At 27.6% G+C, this 21,258-nt stretch overlaps 1 protein-coding gene across 1 annotated transcript in view; it reads left to right on the top strand.

Moving 5' to 3' along the window:
- Nucleotides 1-21,258, top strand: part of LOC136081860 (uncharacterized) — a 30,183-nt gene that overhangs the window by 5,880 nt on the left and 3,045 nt on the right. Inside the window, exons 3-8 of the mRNA XM_065800156.1 lie at nt 6,102-6,590; nt 6,696-7,184; nt 7,294-7,329; nt 13,546-14,034; nt 14,139-14,627; nt 14,737-14,772. Of these exons, the coding sequence (XP_065656228.1) occupies nt 6,102-6,590; nt 6,696-7,184; nt 7,294-7,329; nt 13,546-14,034; nt 14,139-14,627; nt 14,737-14,772 (2,028 nt within the window). The remainder of the gene's footprint in view (nt 1-6,101; nt 6,591-6,695; nt 7,185-7,293; nt 7,330-13,545; nt 14,035-14,138; nt 14,628-14,736; nt 14,773-21,258) is intronic.

Genomic DNA, 21,258 nt, shown 5'->3' with positions numbered 1-21,258 from the left:
TGTTTTGAAGTAAGAATACCTAAGACTCTTAAATAAATTAGAACAGAACTTAAAAAAAAAAAAAGAGTAATGAAATGGGTTTAAAAACCGAATATACAACACCGTTTTGAATTACGGTAATGTAGCTTATCATCGCCCAAGTAAGTACCATATGGAGCGACTTACGGTCCGCAGAATGCAAATTAAGCTATCTATACGGAGTTTTTGAGGTTTTTGAAGACTGAAGTAAAACGATTAAAAAGCTAGAAGTAAGCGAGTTAAAAAAGTAGCATAGAAAGGAAAGGTCATTTCACTCGACAATAGAATGTGCATTCTAAAAAACTAGCTTAAAAGTTAATAGGTAAATTAAATTGTATCAGATAATAAATTAAATGTTGCCGTTAATACAATACAAAAAATGGTTGACATTTTTACTTGTGGGTTTACGAAAGCTCAAAAAACGTAAATTTGTTTTTCCTTACCAAGCAATTGGTTGAGACGAATCTATTGTACCACTTACAAGCACTAACTACAGTTAGTTTAACTACGTATACATATCCAAGGCGTTACATTTTTTTAATATATAGCAGTATTATTTCTCTTACTGAATCTCTAACATTTGCAGAGTAATTCAAATAATTCCAGAGTCCTCGAATCTGAATTGCTATTCAAACTTACAATGATGATGTATTCTGATTTTTCTGCATTTTTAATCAAGACTCAGAGATCGTCAGTTGTTTCACTCTTTTGAATTTACCACCTATGCTCACTCTTCTTTTCTATACATGTCTACTGCAATTGTTGCTCCCAAATATGAAATTTTTATCTGCAAGCGGTCAACCATGCTTTTTTTTTTTTTTACCTTTTTTATGATTTTAGAGTCCAGATGGCTATCTTCTATAAGTCTTCTTAACTTAAAAATGATAAATTTGTTTACAATTTCACAATTTCTATGAAATTGTGTTCCAATTGCTTTACTACTTTCACTTCAGAGGAATTTTGTCTCTTGTCTGTATATTTATTATTTATTAAAATGATATTTTTACAGGGTATACACTTTTAGTTATAAAAACTGTTATCAACATGTGTCCTATTTAAAAACTAAAACTTAAAACAGAAATTGTAATTATCTAAAAACAACAAAAGTTATAAAAAGTTATAATTAGTAAAATACTGCTTTAGAAAAAGTAGTTGTTTAGTTTTCTTTTTTTAAATAATGTTAGTTCTACCGTATTCTAATGTCTGAAAGTAACTCGTTTCAAAGTTTTCCTCCTGCAAAGTAAAAAGAGTTTTTTGTCATTTCGAGTTTTATTTTTGGAAGTCTTAACAATATTCTTTGTATGGTACATTTCTAAGGGTTTAACGGTTTCAAATACATTTATTTGTTTATTAATCTGAAGAGCAGCCTTTGCAGGAAAGAAGATCTTTGCTTTACTCAAATAATTTAAATGACTGCACGCTTTTCTATATATATATATATATATATATATATATATATATATATATATATATATATATATATATATATATATATATATATATATATATATATATATATATATATATTTATTCATATAAAATGAATAAAAATAACTTTTAATGGAACTCTGAGTTTCATGCCTTTCGGCAATCATCAGCCATTGTATACTTCGTCACTTAAGAACCGTTTAAAAAATACAAATTAAAATTACGGTGGAACAAGTTCCGACGTTACAAAAACAGTACAAAACAAAAACAAAAAGACGTCAAAGGCTTTATCCCACGGTGTCGAATAAGGATAGTACAAACTTCCTTGAATGCCGGCACTTTGATACTATTTCATTTCTTTTCTTTATCAAGTTTTCTCCTTTATATGACAATATATGAAATTTCTTGCGATGACAAAGGATGCAAACTTTAGATGCTTGATTGTAGGGCTTACGTCGTGCTATTAATTTCGATGTAACAACAGGTTTTATACTTTTCAATTTTAGCATCCATATTTCTTTGGGAAGTTCAGTGTCATTTTTATATTTGGGTACATTAAAGATTTAAGATGATTTAAGATGATTAGCATACCTTAATTTAAATGTGGTTTCACTTATACCAAAATAAACTTTGTCTTTGAATTGAAGATCTCCATAACTTGCAGTAGCTTGGTATACTACATTGTTAGAAATTCATCCCTTTGTACAATTTTATTGTTATGTGCATTTATTGAAGACTTGACATTAGTCATGCAACAATAGCTAACTTTAATATAGTTTCGATTAAAAATTTTATGAAGCCTCTGTCCTACTGGAAAGTGTTGATCAATTAAAGCTAAGAAGCAATTTCCAATTTTAGCTTCAACAATTTTGCTAAACGGAGAGTTGTATCATACAATTTTACGTTTTTGATGTTATCTAAAGTTCGCAAACTTTGTCTCCGCGAGAAATTTCATATATTGTCATCTAAAGGAGAAAACTTACTAAAGAAAAGATATGAAGTAGTATCAAAGTGCCGGCATTCAAAAAACTTTTAACTATCCTTGTTCGACACCTGGGACTAAAGCCTTTTACGTCTTTTTGTTTTTGTTTTGTTTTGTTTCTGTAACGTCAGAACTCGTTACACCGTAATTTTAATTTGTAACTTTTAAACGGGTTTTAAGTGACGAAATACACAATGACTGATGATTGCAGAAAGGCATGAAACTTAGAGTTCCATTAAAAGTTGTTTTTATTCATTTTATATAAATAAATAATTAAAATAAATATTGCTCTATTATTTAATAATATCTAGCACTCTTAAACGTACATGAGTTTTCGTAATATTAATACTATTATACCATAATAATACATTATCTATTTTGTATAAATTTGCTCCTACAAGTTGAGCATTCTTCTCAAGTCGTCAACAAAATGGAAATAATAAACTTGAAATATTTAATCAAAAATATACCGATTCCATCTGAAAAAGAATATAAATTAAAACACCAAAACAAAACAGAAATGCTCGTAAAAAAAATAAGATGGAAGACGTTCTTTTTCATAAATGACTACCCAAGAAATTATTCAAATTGCACAGACTACGGAATCAAATCATCAAATCCCCACTACAAATAAATGAAATGCTTTCTTTCGAAAAATACCTTATAAACTTAATTAAATCAATAAAATTTTGCAACGTAAACTGCAAGTTTTAAAATAATATGCAAAAAGGTTAAAAATCTATACGTACGTCGCATGAAAAATTAATAAAGGAAGACAAAACATCTAATTTGTATAAATTATCTAAAGATGAATGCAACAAACTGTTAACAAACACAATTACTTTTACCTACAAAAAATTGATGCCAGAATTAAAAGATCATATAAATAAGGAAGGCAAAAACCTTTTAATCCACCATGAAGCGTATAACAATAATGAGATAAACGTATCTACCGCCTGTTTTTTTACATTCAAAGACCATAAGGATAATTTTATTAACAACTCTTCAGTTCGCTATTTGAATCCCTTGAAAAACGAAATAGGAAGAATTAGTAAAGTCATTTTATTTAAAATTATTCACGAATTAAAAAATAAACTACGCTTGAATCAATGGCAAAGCACCCAATTTGTTATAGATTGGTTTACAAAAATCAAAAATAAACACCTTTGCAAATTTCTAGTTTATGATATAAATGATTTTTACCCATCTATTAGTGAAAACACTCTTACCAATGCGATCAATTTCGCCGAACAATATGTTGTTATAAATGACGACGATAAAAAAATAATATATCATGCAAGAAAATCTTTAATTTTTAAAAACGATGAAGCTTCAATAAAAAAAAGAGGCGAATTGTTTGATGTCACAATGGGAGCATTTGATTGAGCTGAAGTGTGAGAACTAGTTGGTGTTTTTATATTGTTTCAGCTCTCTCAACAACGATAAAAATAATTTTGGCTTGTATCGTGACGACAGACTTGTTATTTTTGAAAACAAAAGCGGCCAACAAATGGAAAAAATCAAAAATCATTTTACACATATTTTTAAAAGTAACATCCTACTTATCTCAATCCAATGTAATATTAAACTTGCCAATTATCTTGGTGTAACATTGAACCTGATTGACAGTTCTTATCAACCATATTGTAAATCTAATAACCAACTTTTGTATGTTCAATCTGACTCAGACCACCTAATATATTAAAAGAGATTCCTCGCACTTTTGAGTTACGATTATTCACTAAGACAGTAAATGAAACTGTTTTCAATAATTCCATTCTTCCGTATGAAGAGGCTTCACGCAAATCAGGATACAATTCAAAACTCACTTACCAACCGCAAATAAAGAAAAATCAAAAAAGACATTGCAAACGTAAAATTATATGGTAAAACCCCCGTTTAGCAAAAATGTTGAAACGAAAATTGGAAATCGCTTCTTAGCTTTAATTGACCAACATTTTCTAGTAGGAAACAGGCTTCATAGAATTTTTAATCGCCTAATGTCTCTAATAAATGCACATAACAATAAACTTTTACAAAGCCATAAAAATAAAACATAAAAATAATGCAACTGCATAAACAAAAAAATTGTCTGTTAAATAGCCAATGCCTTTCTAACAATGTCGTATACCAAGCTACTGTAAATTCTGGAGATCCTCAATTCAAAGACAAAGTTTATTTTGGTATAAGTGAAACCACATTTAAATTAAGGTATGCCAAACATCTTAAATCATTCAATGTACCCAAATATAAAAATGACACTGAACATCCCAAAAGAAATATGGATGCTAAAAACGAAAAGTATAAAACCTGTTGTTACGTGGAAAATAATAGCACGACTTAAGCCTTAAAATCAAGCATCTAAAGTTTGCAAACTTTGTCTCCACGTGAAATCTCATATATTGTCATATAAAGTAGTAAACTTAATAAAGAAAATATATGAAATAGTATTATAGTGCCGGCATTCAAAGAAAACTTTACTATCCTTATTCGACACCGGGGACTGAGGCCTTTGACATCTTTTTTTTTTTTGTATTGTACTGTTTTTGTAACAACAGACCTCGTTCCACCTTAAATTTTAATTTGTAATTTTTAAACGGTTTATAAGTGTCGAAATAGACAATGGCTGATGATTGCCGAAAGCATGACACTCTGAGTTCCATTAAATGTTGTTTTTATTCATTTTATATTAATAAATAAATATTGCTCTATTATTTAATAATATTCAGCACTGTTAAACTCACAAGACCTTTTGTATTATTATTATACCATAATAATACATTATCTAGGTTGAATCGTATTTTATATTCGTAAACTAAAACAGTAAAAGGAGCAACTTTTTCGCTGCGTAAAAAAAAGTAATTAAAAACTTCTTTTGTTTTTAGAATATTTTTAAACAAAAGAGTATACATAACTAAAAAAAGTCACGAAATTTTAAATTTTCTTAAAAACTTTCAAACCGAAAATATTTGTAAAGTGAAAAAAACCATTTTTTAAAAAAACTATAAAAAGAAAAAAAGATTACATTAGAAAAATGAAAATAACAAACTTTTAACTTAGAAGTATTCAAAGCTTTTAATTTAAAACATATTTTAGTTCCTAACAATGGTTGCATAATTATGCAAAAAGTATGCGCTTTTCTTTTAAATACGCAAAGCTGTGCGTTTTACTATTTTTGTGTACGTATATAAAATTCGATTAAACAAAATATCTATTTTATATATATATATATATATATATATATATATATATATATATATATATATATATATATATATATATATAGAAAAGCGTGCAATAATTTATGTATATATATATATATATATATATATATATATATATATATATATACATATATACATATATATATACATATATACATATATATATATATATATATATATATATATATATATATATATATATATATATATATATATATATATATATATATATATATATATATATATATATATATATATATATATACACACACGCAGTCTTTGTAAATCTGCAAAAAATGAGTAATACATCATTTTTTTACATAAAATTTGTAAAATAAGATTTATGGTTTTCATTTCTGAAGTTAATGAAAACAATTACTAGTAATATAAAAAATATTGTAGTTAGTTTTTTGTAAAACGATATATATTAAAATTTTTTTTTTATTAAGAATTTATCAACCATAAAAACGAGTTAGTCATTACTCAAGGATCATTACTTGGAACACTCTATGTTTTGAGAAAGGAGTACACTGTGGATTTTAACGTTAAACCTAATAGTTACACTAAGGGCTGGATTAATGTTCTTCATTTAACTTTGGGAAAAGATTTAGGAACTTATGGTGACAGGATTCCAGGTGTTTGGTTTCATGAAAGCGGTTCAGGATCACTTATTATTTTTGCTGCAGTTAGTGGTAATTATAACTATGCTGTTTCAACAACTCCACTTCCATTAAATCAATGGTCTCGTATTAAAATTTATCAATTTTTGAGTGATGGCAAGTACTGGTATTCCGTTGATCTGAATGGTGTTAACATCCATAGAGTTGAAAATTCAGATGCTAGAGATTTTAGAAACGTAAAAGTATATGCTTCTGATCCTTGGTATGCTCGCCAAGATGGCTCAATCTCTAACCTTCAAATTTTAAATGGAAATACTCGTAAGCTTAAGATTTTTGTTAGAATGGCGTTGTAGTTAACGTCAAAACACATTTTTAGAAATTTTTTTTTATAGTTGCTACGATTAAAAAGTACTTTCTTTTTAGAATACTTTGTTGGCAGCATTTCTACTCCATTAGTTAAAGGAAAACTTATTGCAGAACTGCCAAAACTAGATAAAGAGTATTTAGTTTCGTTTGATGTCTATCCAAAAGACTTTGTTGCTGATTGGCATAGTGTTATTCATTTGTCTATTGGTTCTGATTTTGGTCATTATGGTGATCGTGTTCCCGGTATCTGGTTTCATGCTGATGGAAGAGGTGGTCTTTATATATCTGCACCAATTAATGGTAACGTTGACAGAGTTTTTGCTACAAATCCGCTTGAATTAAATAAGTGGTCTAATGTTGAAATAAGTCAGTTTTTGAGAAACTCAGTTTATGTATACACGATTCGATTGAATGGAGAAGTTGTCTTTTCTGAAAACAATAGCCAAGTTCAAAGTTTTGATAACGTGAAAGTATATGCATCTGATCCTTGGTATGAAGTCCAAGATGGTTTAATTAGAAATTTGTTTATTATCAATGGTATTTCGAGTATGTTTTTAATTAAATCTATTCTTTGCGTTCAATCTTTTTTTGATTTTGAGACTATGCTTTTTGCTATATGTTTTTATAAGCTTCTTTACTGTATAATATTTTTTAGATAATGAGTTGCAACCAGTTATTATTTTGCCTGCAGGTATATAAAATGATATTTTAATTTTTCACTTTTTTATTGCGTAAATCCTGTCTCAATTATATTGTTTTAATTGATCATTCTTTCTTAATGATAAAATTATTTATTAGTCAATGTAGCTATATTCACTAAAAGTTTTGGTTAAGGTAAGCTGTTATTTATTTCAGATAAAAAGAAATTTTTTTTCAATTTTAAATCTAAAATTTAATAGCCAGACTTTTACTGCTGTTCCAGTTAAACTGATTAATCTATTGTTTGACAAATTACTCTGGCTTATGTTGTCTTCAGTCGTTTCTCAATTAACCAATTACTCTTCTACAGATTGTGGTCCCGACTAAATTGTTTTATAAACTGTTTCCAAAACCCTTTACTATGTTTAAGTTATTTTTTATCTCTCTAATTTATTTAAGTGTTTGACCGAATCATTTTTCCTGCCTGCTGAAAAATGGCTTTTGTGGGTCTTTTTTTTAAAACTCTGTTAAATATTTTGACCCTTCCAACAGTTGTTTGATCAGTTTTCTTGTTATTAATTGTATGTTTTTTGAGTATTTATTCATTAAGTTTCTAACATCTGGTTTTTGATCTTCTTGTTCTAGAGCTGACTTGCTAGCTGATGTAATTGAATGATTCTATTATGCATTAGATGGGGGTAAGGAGGCAAGGACCATTGCTCTGGACATATTAAAAGCTTTTGATAAAGTTTGGCATACTGTTTTTTTGATCCATAAGTTTGCTTCATTTAGTTTATATGGAAAAGTTTTCGAAACAATTAAACTTTTTTATTTTTGACCGCAGTATTAATCCATCATGAGTCTGATTTCAGTTTGGGGCAGTGAATTTTAATATTATCTAAACTTATTTTTTTACTGGTAACTGCAATACTGTGGATATTCCTATTTTATTAGAAGGAAACTCTCTCACTGAGTCCTTTACCTTACGTCTTCTGATAATATCTTTTACTACTAACCTCTGATGGAAAACCGTATAAAAAATCGAATGCGAAGTGCAAATCTCTTAATAGCCTCTGTATGGAATACTTTCTTCATATTTGGGTCGGTAATTCTAATGATGCTCTTTCTTTTCTAGTTAAGGTCCAAAAAGAAATTGTAAACATAGTTGGACCTGCTTTGTCTGCCTAGCTTGAGTAACTCTCCCATTGATGTATGGTTGTACTACTTTCACTTTTCTACAAATATTATTATGGTCACTGTCATCAACCAAAACTCTAGGTCCATTAACTAAAACTCATTCATGTTTGACTTATCATTCAGCAAAGTCGCATTCTTTAACTGTATCTGTCTTTTCATGTTCTAAAAAAACGTTTATTCGTTTAGTTTTTTCCCCAACACACCAATGCTCTGTAATTCTCTCATCATCTTTTCCTAACTCATATAATCTTCAACTTTTCAAGTCTTCTGTCAGTTATTTCCATACTCTTTAACAATATCGTTTCCTCACTAACAGCTCAGTAAAAGCAGCTTAAAACCTTGTTTGGAGTGAATTTGATAAAAAAAAATAGCTATGGAAAATGCCTTTGTATTTTTGTCCTATTTATTTAATTTTTGCTTTAATTTAGTTTTGCGTTTTGATTTTATTCATTTATTGTAACACCTGTGTCTTACAATAAGTAAGACAATTAACTTATTATGATAAGTCCATAGCTGACAATTCTTTGTTTTTAAAATCTTTAAAGTTTATACCTAATAATGCTAAAGTATATTGTTTACACATACTAACATTAACTTAAAATATTAGATAAAACTTACTTTGATTGGCACACAGTATTTGTTCTCTATGTGAGTATGAATATGTATAGCTCTTATGAAACTTTCTTTGTCGGCTGCAATTGTTGATCCCAAATATGAAATTTTTATCTGCAAGCGGTCCACCATTTTTTTTTTTACCTTTTTCGTAACTTTAAAGTCGAGATGGCTATCTTTTTTAAATCTTCTTACTTTAACATTGATAAAATTGTTTAAAAATTCACAATTTCAATGAAAATGTGTTCCCATTGCTTCACTACTTTCACTTCAGAGGAAGTTTGTCTCTAGTCTAGTTATTTATTATCTATTAAAATGATATTTTTACAGGTTATACACTTTTAATTAAAAAACTGTTATTTAAATGTGTCTTATTTAAAAGCCAAAACTTTAAACAGAAATTATAACAACTGAAAATAACAAAAGGTATAAAAAGTATTAAATTAGTAAAGTGCTACTTTAAAAAAAGTGGGTGTTTAGTTTTCTTTTTAAATCATGTTACTTCTGTCGTAATCAAATGTCTGAAGGTAACTCGTTAAAATGTTTTGCTCCTGCAAACCAAAAAGGGTTTTTGTCATTTCGAGTTTTATCTTTAGAGGTCATAACAATTTTCTTTGTATGGTACATTTCTTTTTTTTAACGGTTTTAAATTGATAAGTTAAACTTTTATAAAGTTCCATGTTTAAACACTCTTTCACAAATAAGCATGAGTTTCTTTTAATTTTTTTTTAAATTTCCTTAAGATTGTAATGGCTACCAATTATATCTTTTGCTCTTTAGTCAAATGAACATAGTTATTAAATTACATAATAATAATTGATGTTAAAATGGTATATTTAAATAAGAACATTAATTTGTTTTTTATACCAAAGAGCTGCCTTTGCAGGAAAAATAAAATCTTTAATTTACTCAAACTTTTTAAACAACTGCATGCTTTTCTATATATATATATATATATATATATATATATATATATATATATATATATATATATATATATATATATATATATATATATATATATATATATATATATATATATATATATATATATAAATATATATATATATATATAGAAAAGCGTACAATAATTTATGTATATATATATATATATATATATACATATATACATATATATATACATATATATATATATATATATATATATATATATATATATATATATATATATATATATATATATATATATATATATATATATATATATACACACACGCAGTCTTTGTAAATCTGCAAAAAATGAGTAATACATCATTTTTTTACATAAAATTTGTAAAATAAGATTTATGGTTTTCATTTCTAAAGTTCATGAAAAAAATTACTAGCAAATTAAAAAAATTTTAATCAGTTTTTATAAAACAATATAAAGCTTAATTTTACTTTTATTAAGAATTTATCAACCATAAAAACGAGATAGTCATTACTCAAGGAGTGATTGTCAACATCAACAATCAAGAGTGATTGCTTGCAGCCTTGTTTGGAGTGAACTTGTTAAAAAAAAAAGCTTTGCAATCTATACTTTTGTCCTTATTATTCTTTTTTTTTTTTGCCTTTTTTTAGTTTGGCGTACTGATTTTATTCATTTATTTTTACACATGTTTCTTACAATAAGTAAGACGATTAACTTACTATGTTTAGACCATAGATGACAGATTTTTGTTTCTTAAATCTTTAAAGTTTACACCTAATAATGTAAAAGTATATTTTATACACATACTAACATAAAGTTAAAATATTAAGTATGTCTTACTTTGATTGGCATACAGTATTAGTTTTCTATGTGTGTATGTATATGTGTAGCTCTTATGAAACCATCTCTTTCCTCAATTCCATACACTAACTTTACAATTCTTGGCACCTCTTTGACAAAGCATTTAATAGATTGACCATAAATATGTAAGTTTCGCTCAATAATTGTTAATACACAAAGCAAAAAAGTAATGGTTCACAAATCTCCACTATTTCCCAGTTGATTAAATTATTTAGATTTTTTGCTGCGATATTTATGATTGATATTTTCATACTCATGCTTTTCCTGTCTTCAATATCCTTTTTTTTTAAATAAGGTTGGACTTTTTTTTAAATCTTATAAATGCTTGGTGAATTCTTGTGCTCTCAAGGATGCTGAGCCCAAATATCACACTTAAAGAATTCCTTGTTGACATTTCGGTTTGGTTTAAATAAATTTGTTTAAAATGACATTTTTCTACTAATATATGGAAGATGGCAAATCAAAACATAAAATTTGTTTTGCTTTCCAAATGGTATCTAATCATGTGCGCAACAAAAAAGTTGAATAGCTGGATTGTCTAAAACATTTTTCTATGCTTAATATTGTATTCTTTGTTTTTACAATTAGAAGTTGGGAATATCTACAGCTTTCTAAGCGTGATTTTTTAAATGCCACGATAAATTACGATAAAAGCTTGAAAATGATTACAATTGCTTTTATTATTTCAAGCTACCTGCTACCATTTCTACCTATTCATACAATGATATTGTATTCTAATTTTTCTGCATTTAATCAAGGCTCTGAGATCCTCAGTTGTTAAATTCATTCTTTTGAGTTTACCACCTATGCTCACTCTTCTTTTTTGATAAATGTTTGCTGCAGTTGTTGCTCCCTAATTTGAAGTTTTTATCTGCAAGCGGTCCACCGTGTATATTTTTACCTTTTTTTTATATTTAGAGTCCAGATGGCTATCTTCTTTTAGTCGTCTTACTTTAACAATGATAAAATTGTTTACAAATTCACAGTTTCTATGAAATTGTGTTCCATTTGCTTTACTACTTTCACTTCAGAGGAAATTTGCCTCTAGTCTATTTATTTATTCTTTATTAAAATATATGTTTATATACCTTATTATTTATTCAAATGTATAAATAAAATAATATTTTTACATGGGTTCACACTTTTTGTTATAAATACTATTAGCAACATGTGTCCTGTTTAAAAACAAAAACTTAAAATATAAATTAGGTAAAAATAACAAAAGGTATAAAAAGTATTAAAATAAGTAAAATGTGTATGTCATCGCTACTTTAAAAAAAGTGGTTGTTTAGTTTTTCTTTTAAATAATGTTAGTTCTGTCGTAATCTAATGTCTAAGGATAATGCGTTAAAAGGTTTTGCTCCAGCAAAGTAAAAAGAGTTTTTGTTTTTTCGAGTTTTCGTTTTGGAAGTCTTAACAATATTGCATGTATGTTACATTTTCTATTTTTAACGGGTTCAAAGTGATCAGTAAAATTTTCATAAAGTTCATTATTTAAACCCTTTTTTACAAATAAGCATGAGTCTCTTATGATGGTTTTTTCAATTTATTTAGGATTGTGAATGCTACCAATAATATCTTTTGCTTTTACGTCAAATAAACATAGTTTGGATTGGTATGATGTTGTAAAATTAGGATTGATGAAAGGAATGGGTATTTAACGGGCAAATTTTTTCGTTTATGCAGTTGCATTTTTTTGATTCTTAATTTTTATCACTTTTTAAATTTTTATTTTTATGTGCATTTATTAAAGACTTGACATTAGGCATGCAACTATAGATAACTTTAATATAGTTTCGATAAAAAATTTTATGAAGCCTGTGTCCTACTGGAAAGCATTGGTTTCAACATTGTTGCTAAACAGGGGGTTGTACCATAAATATTTACGTTTACGATGACATCTAAAGTTCGCAACCTTTGCCTCCGCGAGAAATTTCATATATTGTCTTATAATGGAAACAAACATTTTTAAAAAAAAGATACGAAATAGTATCAAAGTATCGGCATTAAAAGAAATTTTTACTATCCTTATTCGACACCGGGGACTAAAGCCTTTGACGTCTTTTTGTCATTGTTTTGTCTTGTTTTTGTAACGTCAGAACTCTTTCCACTAGAATTTTAATTTGTAATTTTTAAACGGTTTTTAAGTGACGAAATACACAATGACTGATGATTGCAGAAAGGCATGAAACTCAGAGTTCCATTAAAAGTTGTTTTTATTCATTTTATACAAATAAACAAATATTGCTCTATTATTTAATGATATTGAGCACTCTCAAACGCACAAGAGTATTTATATTAATAATACACCATAATAATATTTTATATATTTTGTATATATATGTATGTATATATATATATATAAATATATATATATATATATATATATATATATATATATATATATATATATATATATATATATATATATATATATATATATATATATATATATATATATATATATATATAAATATACATATACACACACACAGCCTTTGTAAATCCCTAAAAATAGGTGTTACATTTTTTTTTAAATTGAAATTTGTAAAATAAGTATTATGGTTTTTATTTCTAAAGTTAATGAAAACAATTACTAGTAATATAAAAAATATTGTAGTTAGTTTTTTGTAAAACGATATATATTAAAATTTTTTTTTTATTAAGAATTTATCAACCATAAAAACGAGTTAGTCATTACTCAAGGATCATTACTTGGAACACTCTATGTTTTGAGAAAGGAGTACACTGTGGATTTTAACGTTAAACCTAATAGTTACACTAAGGGCTGGATTAATGTTCTTCATTTAACTTTGGGAAAAGATTTAGGAACTTATGGTGACAGGATTCCAGGTGTTTGGTTTCATGAAAGCGGTTCAGGATCACTTATTATTTTTGCTGCAGTTAGTGGTAATTATAACTATGCTGTTTCAACAACTCCACTTCCATTAAATCAATGGTCTCGTATTAAAATTTATCAATTTTTGAGTGATGGCAAGTACTGGTATTCCGTTGATCTGAATGGTGTTAACATCCATAGAGTTGAAAATTCAGATGCTAGAGATTTTAGAAACGTAAAAGTATATGCTTCTGATCCTTGGTATGCTCGCCAAGATGGCTCAATCTCTAACCTTCAAATTTTAAATGGAAATACTCGTAAGCTTAAGATTTTTGTTAGAGTGGTATTTTTGTTAATGTCAAATAACATTTTAGAAAGTTTTTTTTATATCTGTTACTATTAAAAGGTACTTTTTTTGTAGAATACCTTGTTGGCAGCGTTTCTATTCCATTTGTTAAAGGAAAACTTATTGCGGTTTTGCCAAAATTAGATAAAGAGTATCTAGTTTCGTTTGATGTCTATCCAAAAAAATTTGTTGCTGATTGGCATAGTGTTATTCATTTGTCTATTGGTTCTGAATTTGGTCTTTATAATGATCGTGTTCCCGGTATCTGGTTTTTTGGTGATGGAACAGATGGTCTTTTTATATCTGCACCACTTAAAGGTAACGTTGATAGAATTTTTACTACAAATCCGATTGGATTAAATCAGTGGTCTTACGTTGAAATAAGTCAGTTTTTAAGAAACTCAGTTTATGTATACACAATTCGATTAAATGGAGAAGTTGTCTTTTCTGAAAACAATAGCCAAGTTCAAAGTTTTGATAACGTGAAAGTATATGCATCTTTTCCTTGGTATGAAGTTCAAGATGGTTTAACTAGAAATTTGTTTATTATCAATGGTATTTCAAGTATGTTTTTAATTGAATCCATTCTTTGTGTTCAATCTGTTTTTGATTTTGAGACTATACTTTTTGCTATATGTTTTTATACGTTTCTTTACTGTAACATATTTTTTAGATAATGAGTTGCAACCAATTATTATTTTGCCTGCAGGTATAAAAAATAATGTTTCTTTTTTTTACTTTTTTAATGCCTAAATGCTGTTTCAATTATATTGTTTTAATTGATCATTCTTTCTTAATGATAAATTTAGTTATTAGTCAATGTAGATATGTTCACTATATGTTTTGGTTTAGGTACGCAGTTATTTATTTTTGATATTAGGCAAATTTTTTCTAATTCATATCTTGAATTTAATAGCCACACTTTTTCTGCTGTTCCAGTTAATCTGAATAATCCAAAAATGGACAATATACTTTGGCTTTTGTTGTCCACAGTCTTTCTCAATTATACTCTGCTACAGCTTGTTATCCCGACTAAAGTGTTTTATAAATTGTTTCCAAAACCCTTTTCTATCTTTATTTTATTTTTTACCTCTCTAAATAATTTAATAGTTTAACTAAATCATTTTTTCCTGGATTCTGGAAATATGCAATTGTGGGTCCATTTTTTAAAACTCGGTTAAATATTTCGACCCCTCCAACAGTTGTTTGGTCCGTTTTCTTGTTATTAATTGTATGTTTTTTGAGTATTTAATTAACAAGTTTCTAATATCTGGTTTTTGGTCTTCTTGTTCTAGAGCGGACTCGCTAACTAATGTAACTGAAAGGTTCTATTATGCATTAGATGGGGGTGACGAGGCAAGGACCATTGCTCTAGACACAATAAAAGTTTTTATAAAGTTTTGCATAATGTTTTTTATTCCATAAGCTTGCTTTTATGGTTTTTCTGGGAATGTTTTGAAATTATTCAAATTTTTTTTATCTAATCGCAGTATTAATGTTATTCTATAAGGCTTATACTCCTCTTATCCTTTCCGCTAAATTTTGGGGTGTCTCAACGCTCTCTTATTGATCCTGTGTTGTTTTTATATACATTTATAACGTTCCAGTCAAACATACATCTAAAGTGGCCCTATTTAATAATAACATAAATTTATTTTCCTGTCTTGAAAAAAAGTCTATTTGATTGCTAAGAACAGACGATCCATCATTAACCTGATTTTACTTTGGCGAAGTGAATTTTAATACTAGCTAAACTTATTTTTTTTTACTGGAAACCGTAATATTGCGGACATTCTTATATTATTTTGAGGCAACTTTCTCACTGAGTCCTTTTCCTTATGCCTTCTAGGATTATCATTTATAACTAACCTGTAATGGAAAACCATATATGCAATCGAATGCGAAGTACAAAACTCTTAATAGCCTCTGTTTGAAATATTGTTGTCATATTTGGGCTGGTACTTCTAATGATGCTCTTTCGCTTCTAGTTCAGGTCCAAAAACATACTATAAACATAGTTGGACCTGCTTCGTCTGCCTAGCATGAGTTACTCTCTCATTGATGTATTATTGCACCACTTCCTTTTTTCTACAAATATTATCATGATTGCTGTTTTCAACCAAAACTATAGGTCCATTAACTTAAACTCATTCATGTTTGACTTATCATTCAGCAAAGTCGCATTCTTTAACTGTATATGTCCTTTCATGCTCTAAACATGTTTATTCGTCAAGTTTTTTCCCCCACACACCAATGCTCTGTAATTCTCACATCATCTTTTCCTAACTTCATCTTCAACTTTTCAATTCTTCTGTCAATTATTTCCTTTTTCTTTAACAATATTCTTTCCTTACTAACAGCTCAACAGTGATTGCTTGCAGCCTTGTTTGGAGTGAACTTGTTAAAAAAAAAAGCTTTGCAATCTATACTTTTGTCCTTATTATTCTTTTTTTTTTTTGCCTTTTTTTAGTTTGGCGTACTGATTTTATTCATTTATTTTTACACATGTTTCTTACAATAAGTAAGACGATTAACTTACTATGTTTAGACCATAGATGACAGATTTTTGTTTCTTAAATCTTTAAAGTTTACACCTAATAATGTAAAAGTATATTTTATACACATACTAACATAAAGTTAAAATATTAAGTATGTCTTACTTTGATTGGCATACAGTATTAGTTTTCTATGTGTGTATGTATATGTGTAGCTCTTATGAAACCATCTCTTTCCTCAATTCCATACACTAACTTTACAATTCTTGGCACCTCTTTGACAAAGCATTTAATAGATTGACCATAAATATGTAAGTTTCGCTCAATAATTGTTAATACACAAAGCAAAAAAGTAATGGTTCACAAATCTCCACTATTTCCCAGTTGATTAAATTATTTAGATTTTTTGCTGCGATATTTATGATTGATATTTTCATACTCATGCTTTTCCTGTCTTCAATATCCTTTTTTTTTAAATAAGGTTGGACTTTTTTTTAAATCTTATAAATGCTTGGTGAATTCTTGTGCTCTCAAGGATGCTGAGCCCAAATATCACACTTAAAGAATTCCTTGTTGACATTTCGGTTTGGTTTAAATAAATTTGTTTAAAATGACATTTTTCTACTAATATATGGAAGATGGCAAATCAAAACATAAAATTTGTTTTGCTTTCCAAATGGTATCTAATCATGTGCGCAACAAAAAAGTTGAATAGCTGGATTGTCTAAAACATTTTTCTATGCTTAATATTGTATTCTTTGTTTTTACAATTAGAAGTTGGGAATATCTACAGCTTTCTAAGCGTGATTTTTTAAATGCCACGATAAATTACGATAAAAGCTTGAAAATGATTACAATTGCTTTTATTATTTCAAGCTACCTGCTACCATTTCTACCTATTCATACAATGATATTGTATTCTAGTTTTTCTGCATTTAATCAAGGCTCTGAGATCCTCAGTTGTTAAATTCATTCTTTTGAGTTTACCACCTATGCTCACAAATTTGCCTCTAGTCTATTTATTTATTCTTTATTAAAATGGTATTTTTACATGGGTATACACTTTTTGTTATAAATACTGTTATCAACAGAATTTATAACAAAAACGTGTCCTGTTTAAAAACTAAAACTTAAAACAGAAATTATAATATCTGAAAATAACAAAATTATAAAAAGTATTGAAGGTTGTAAAATGCTACTTTAAAAAAGTGGTTATTTCGTTGTTTTATTTTAAGTAATGTTATTTCTGCCGTATTCTTAATGTTTAAAAGTAACTTGTTTAAAAGTTTTGCTCCTGCAAAGTAAAAAGAGTTTTTCGTCATTTCGAGTTTTATTTTCGGAAGTTCTGACAATATTCTTTGTATGGTACATTTCTTTTTTTTAATGGTTCTAAAGTGGTCAGTAAAACTTTCATAAAGTTCATTATTTAAACACTTACAAATAAGCATGAGTCTCTTTTGATGGTTTTCTCGATTTCCTTAAGATTGTAATGGCTAACAATTATTTCTTTTGCTCTTCTGTCAAATAAACATAGTTTGGCTTAGTATGTTGTTGTAAACTTAAGATCGATTTTTATATCGTGTGTTAATATTGGAACATTTATTTGATTATAAATCTGGAGAGCATCATTTGCAGGAAGGAAAATCTTTAATTTACTCAAATATTTTCAATGACTGCACGCTTTTCTATAGCTATCCGTAATTTGATTTCCTATATGTAGCGTTGGTTCAAGTATTCAACCTAAGTATTTTTTTTGTTTCATTAATTTAATAATTTCTTGTTTATAACTTAAACAAAGTACATTGTATTATAATTTCTTAGATCCAAATAGCATTGCTTCCGTTTTTCCCACATTCAGATAATTATTAGTTCATTATTATTAAAGGACTTTGCTATACTGTTTAATTTCAAGTTTAGACACTTCTGAGTAGTCTTGAGATGTTATGACTTTAGTATATGACAGCATCTTCTGATTTTAATTTCATTTTTGCTGATTTAAGATATTCAGGAATATCAAACTCACTGATTTTTTGTGAAAAAAGAATCTACTAGAAATCTATTGGTCCTCACAATGTTTTTTTGAGAATGTTTTTCAATGAATGTTAATCTGCTTCTTTCCAACATTAGTTTACCAATAATTATAAGACCAAAGGTGTATTTACTAGAGCCTCGCTCGAACACCTTTCTGGCAGCAAATGGTATTAGCTTCTGTGCACCAATGTTCTGTTCTTTGTTTACGAAATCTCATTGACATGCTGATTCACACTCAGAATTAAATGTGCTGAACACCTGAGAATCTTGCTTTTCTTTTCATTAAGATGATGCAATGTGGATGAGCAGTCAATGGCTTAGTCGATAATCTTGAAATCGATAGATTCTTTTATTTCTTTCAAAGTACAGGTACATAGAAGCGCGGAACTTTCCAATTTATAGGTATATATCTTGCAGTGTTGCTGCTTGGGTGGCTAAAATTTTCCAGTAACCTGTTGTAAACATTCTATGCTTTCTAATGGGTCCTTGAACAGTTATGTGGTTAGCCTTTAAATGTAAAGTTTGTTGCTGGCAGCTTTTATAGTGTCATCTATGCCTATTATAACAATGTTGTTTGTTTATTTATCATTGCCTTAGTGACCATTTTAAGGGTAAGGTATTATGTGTCTTACAAATATGTGGCAGGGCATTTCCTTTAAGGAAAAATGTATGTATGATCAACGCGTCATTTTCTTTTTAGTCTTGACAATTTTTTTGAAAACACATTTTTTATGGATGCTATTGCACTATATATTTTCCAAATATTTCTAATCTGTAGATAGGAAGTCACAAGAGTCTTGCTAAAAATGAGACTTTTTGGAAAACTAGCCCCGGCAAAATTATAAGATTTAGCAAGGGTTGATAGCTGGGGCTAGAAAAGAATTTATAACGTTTTTTATATAATAATTTTATACTTACATTTACTATATGTTAAATACTGGCTTAAATTTATATATTTTTAAACTCCTATTTACTTCCAAAAAAATTGCAAGCAACCCCTAATAAGTTATGAGTTACTTTAATATAAAAGATAGGGTTAAAAAACTAGGTAATGGTTAAATGAAGACTTAAAAATTTGTAGGTTGTATATAAAACAGAAACATGAAGATGGGCTAGAGTAATAAAGCTAGGTTAGAAAAAAAAGTCTTGTTCAACAATGTTTATTAGAGAAGATTAAAATGATTTAGGTACCAGCATATTTTTAAAAAAACTTCTTATCTGTAGATAGGAAGTGACAGGAGCCCCACTAAAATTGAGACTTTTTGAAAACCCGTCCCCGGCAAAATTAAAAGATTTAACAAGGGTTGATAGCTGGGGGTAGAAAAAATTCAAAACATTTTTTAAATTATAACTTTATACTTACATTTACAATTTGTTAAATACTGGCATAAATTTATATATTTTTAAACTCTTATTTACTTCCAACAAGGTTGCAAGCAACTCCTAATAAGTTATGATTTACTTTAAAATAAAATATAGAGTTAAAAAACTAGGAAATGGTTAACTGAAGACTTAAAAAGTTGCAGATGGTATATAAAACAGAGACATGAAGATGGCAAAAGTATAAAGTAAGATTAGAAAAAAAGATTAAATTGATTTAGGTACCAACATGTAGAGAGGTAGCAGCTTCAGGATTAAATGGTAAAGGTAGAATTAAGAAAACTTGAAGAGAGTGCTTTACATATTGTATGAATGAGCTTTAGTTAAAGAAAGAAAATACTCTACATTGTTTACATATTAGAGAAACAGCATAAATAAGGAAGGCCCTGGGTATATTTCATCAAACCCGGAAAACTTGACTTAAATTTTTTTTTATTATATTTTGTTATTCATTTTCTTCATACCTTCTAAAAATAAGACTGTTGTTTAAATTATGTTAATGTTGATAGTTCTGACTCTCAGCGAAAGTTAAATGTATTTAATTTGTATGTAAATTTTGTTAATTTACATCTAACTTTGTTGTAAACTTTGTAAGATTTTTAACTTTACATTTAGCTTAGAAATGTGCCTCATATCTGATTTATTTATATAGCATATTTGGACAGGTTTTTATTTTTTTTAGAAATGAGAATCAAAATCACTCAAACTGCTACTTGTGGTTCAATTGTCCAAATTTTACAAAACAAATAACAAAATAATTTTTATTCTAAAAAATAAACATTTTGGTTGGTAGTTTAGGATTAGATACTGACGTAATTAAAAAATGATTCTTTTAAGACATTTTTAGTGGTTTTGAAATGATATCAGTTGTAAAATTAATAAAACCAAAATAACCACATACGATTAAATATTAAGTGTAAAAATAAAGTGAAATAGTCCTAAATTCACTGTACATGAAATTACATCTAAAGAAATAAAAATGAAAATTTTGAAAATAATCATAATAAAAAAATTAATCAAGAAAAATTAAAGCTTTAATATTTAAGTAGCCGCTTTTTCAATTTTTTTAAAAACATTAAATTTACTTTAACAACTATGGTTTTGCTCCTGCAAGGTAATGGTTTCTATATTAAGTTTCAAAATTAATTTAGGCTAAATCAACCATAGAAACCAGTTAGCTATAAATCAGGTAGCTATAAACCATAGAAAATAGTTAGCTCACGCACACACATACACAAAATAAACAAACGTGGTAAATAGTAACCAAAAGTATTATATTGAAGATATAT

Source organism: Hydra vulgaris, chromosome 06 (genome assembly GCF_038396675.1).
Source record: "Hydra vulgaris chromosome 06, alternate assembly HydraT2T_AEP".
Classification (NCBI taxonomy): Eukaryota; Metazoa; Cnidaria; class Hydrozoa; order Anthoathecata; family Hydridae; genus Hydra; species Hydra vulgaris.
The sequence above is the reverse complement of the archived record's forward strand: the minus strand, read 5'-3'. Positions and strand labels throughout refer to the sequence as shown.